The sequence below is a fragment of the Cicer arietinum genome, chromosome 7 (genome assembly GCF_000331145.2).
Source record: "Cicer arietinum cultivar CDC Frontier isolate Library 1 chromosome 7, Cicar.CDCFrontier_v2.0, whole genome shotgun sequence".
Taxonomy (NCBI): Eukaryota; Viridiplantae; Streptophyta; class Magnoliopsida; order Fabales; family Fabaceae; genus Cicer; species Cicer arietinum.
In genome coordinates this window covers 51,144,856-51,146,251 of record NC_021166.2, presented here as the reverse complement: position 1 = coordinate 51,146,251, position 1,396 = coordinate 51,144,856, and the positions used below count along the sequence as shown (strand labels likewise).

Here is a 1,396-nt window from a genome sequence, read left to right as displayed (position 1 = left end):
TTGCGCCATGAGAGTTTTGGCGGCTTTGGAATCAAAAGCAAAAGGTCTAGGAGTATATGGAGATTCAGCCCTAGTCATTAATCAGCTTAACCAAGAATGGGAAACTCGAGATAAGAAGTTAATACCTTATTTTACCTACATAAAAGAATTGTCTTTAGAATTTGACAAAATCACGTTTCACCATGTCCCTCGAGAAGACAATCAATTGGCTGATGCTTTGGCTACTTTATCATCTATGTTCCAAATAAATCGAAACGATGAAATCCCATCAATTAAAATGGAGAGTCGAGATTATCCAGCCTACTGCCATGTCATGGAAGAAGAAACTGACGGAAAACCGTGGTATCACGACATCAAACATTATCTTATAAATAGAGAATATCCTCCCGGAATATCGGAGAATGAGAAAAGAACTTTGAGACGGTTATCCGCGAGCTTTTTTGTGAACGAAAATATTTTGTATAAGAGGAATCACGATATGGTACTCCTCAGATGTGTTGATGTTAATGAGGCGAAGGAAATTCTACAAGATATCCACGATGGCTCTTATGGGATCCATATGAATGGACACGCCATGTCTAGAAAGATTCTTCGGGCCGGATATTATTGGCTCACCCTAGAAAAAGATTGTTATAATTATGTAAAGAAATGTTATAAATGTCAAATATATGCTGATAATATCCACGCCCCACCAGTACCCCTGAACACCCTTTCAGCGCCCTGGCCATTCTCAATGTGGGGCGTAGACGTCATCGGAATGATCGAACCGAAAGCATCAAATGGACATCGCTTCATCTTGGTGGCAATTGATTACTTTACCAAGTGGGTAGAGGCAGCTTCATACGCCAATGTAACAAAAAATGTGGTAGTCAAATTTATAAAAAAGGGAATTAATATGTCGTTATGGTCTACCAAGCAAGATCATTACTGACAATGCCACAAATCTAAATAACAAAATGATGGATGAATTGTGTGCCACCTTTAAAATTCAACACCACAATTCGTCCCCGTACAGACCAAAAATGAATGGTGCAGTTGAAGCAGCAAATAAAAACATCAAAAAAATTATTCAGAAAATGGTTATAACATACAAAGATTGGCATGAGATGTTGCCATTTGCACTACATGGGTATCGTACTTCGGTACGCACTTCAACTGGGGCAACCCTTTTTTCCTTAGTATATGGGATGGAGGCTGTGCTACCTATTGAAGTAGAAATCCCCTCGCTTAGAGTATTAATGGAAGCTAAAGTAGAGGAGTCAGAATGGATACAAACGCGTTTTGATCAATTGAATTTGATTGAAGAAAAAAGGTTGGCGGCCTTATGTCATGGGCAATTATATCAGAAAAGACTGAAGAAAGCGTATGAGAAAAAAATACGTCCTCGAGAATTCCA

The 1,396-nt window shown here is 38.8% G+C and overlaps 1 protein-coding gene across 1 annotated transcript in view; it reads left to right on the top strand.

Moving 5' to 3' along the window:
• Positions 1–931, top strand: part of LOC105852605 (uncharacterized) — a 6,210-nt gene extending 5,279 nt beyond the window's left edge. Inside the window, exon 6 of the mRNA XM_012718753.2 lies at positions 15–931. Coding sequence (XP_012574207.2) covers positions 15–931 — 917 coding nt within the window. The remainder of the gene's footprint in view (positions 1–14) is intronic.
• Positions 932–1,396: the final 465 nt, after the last annotated feature.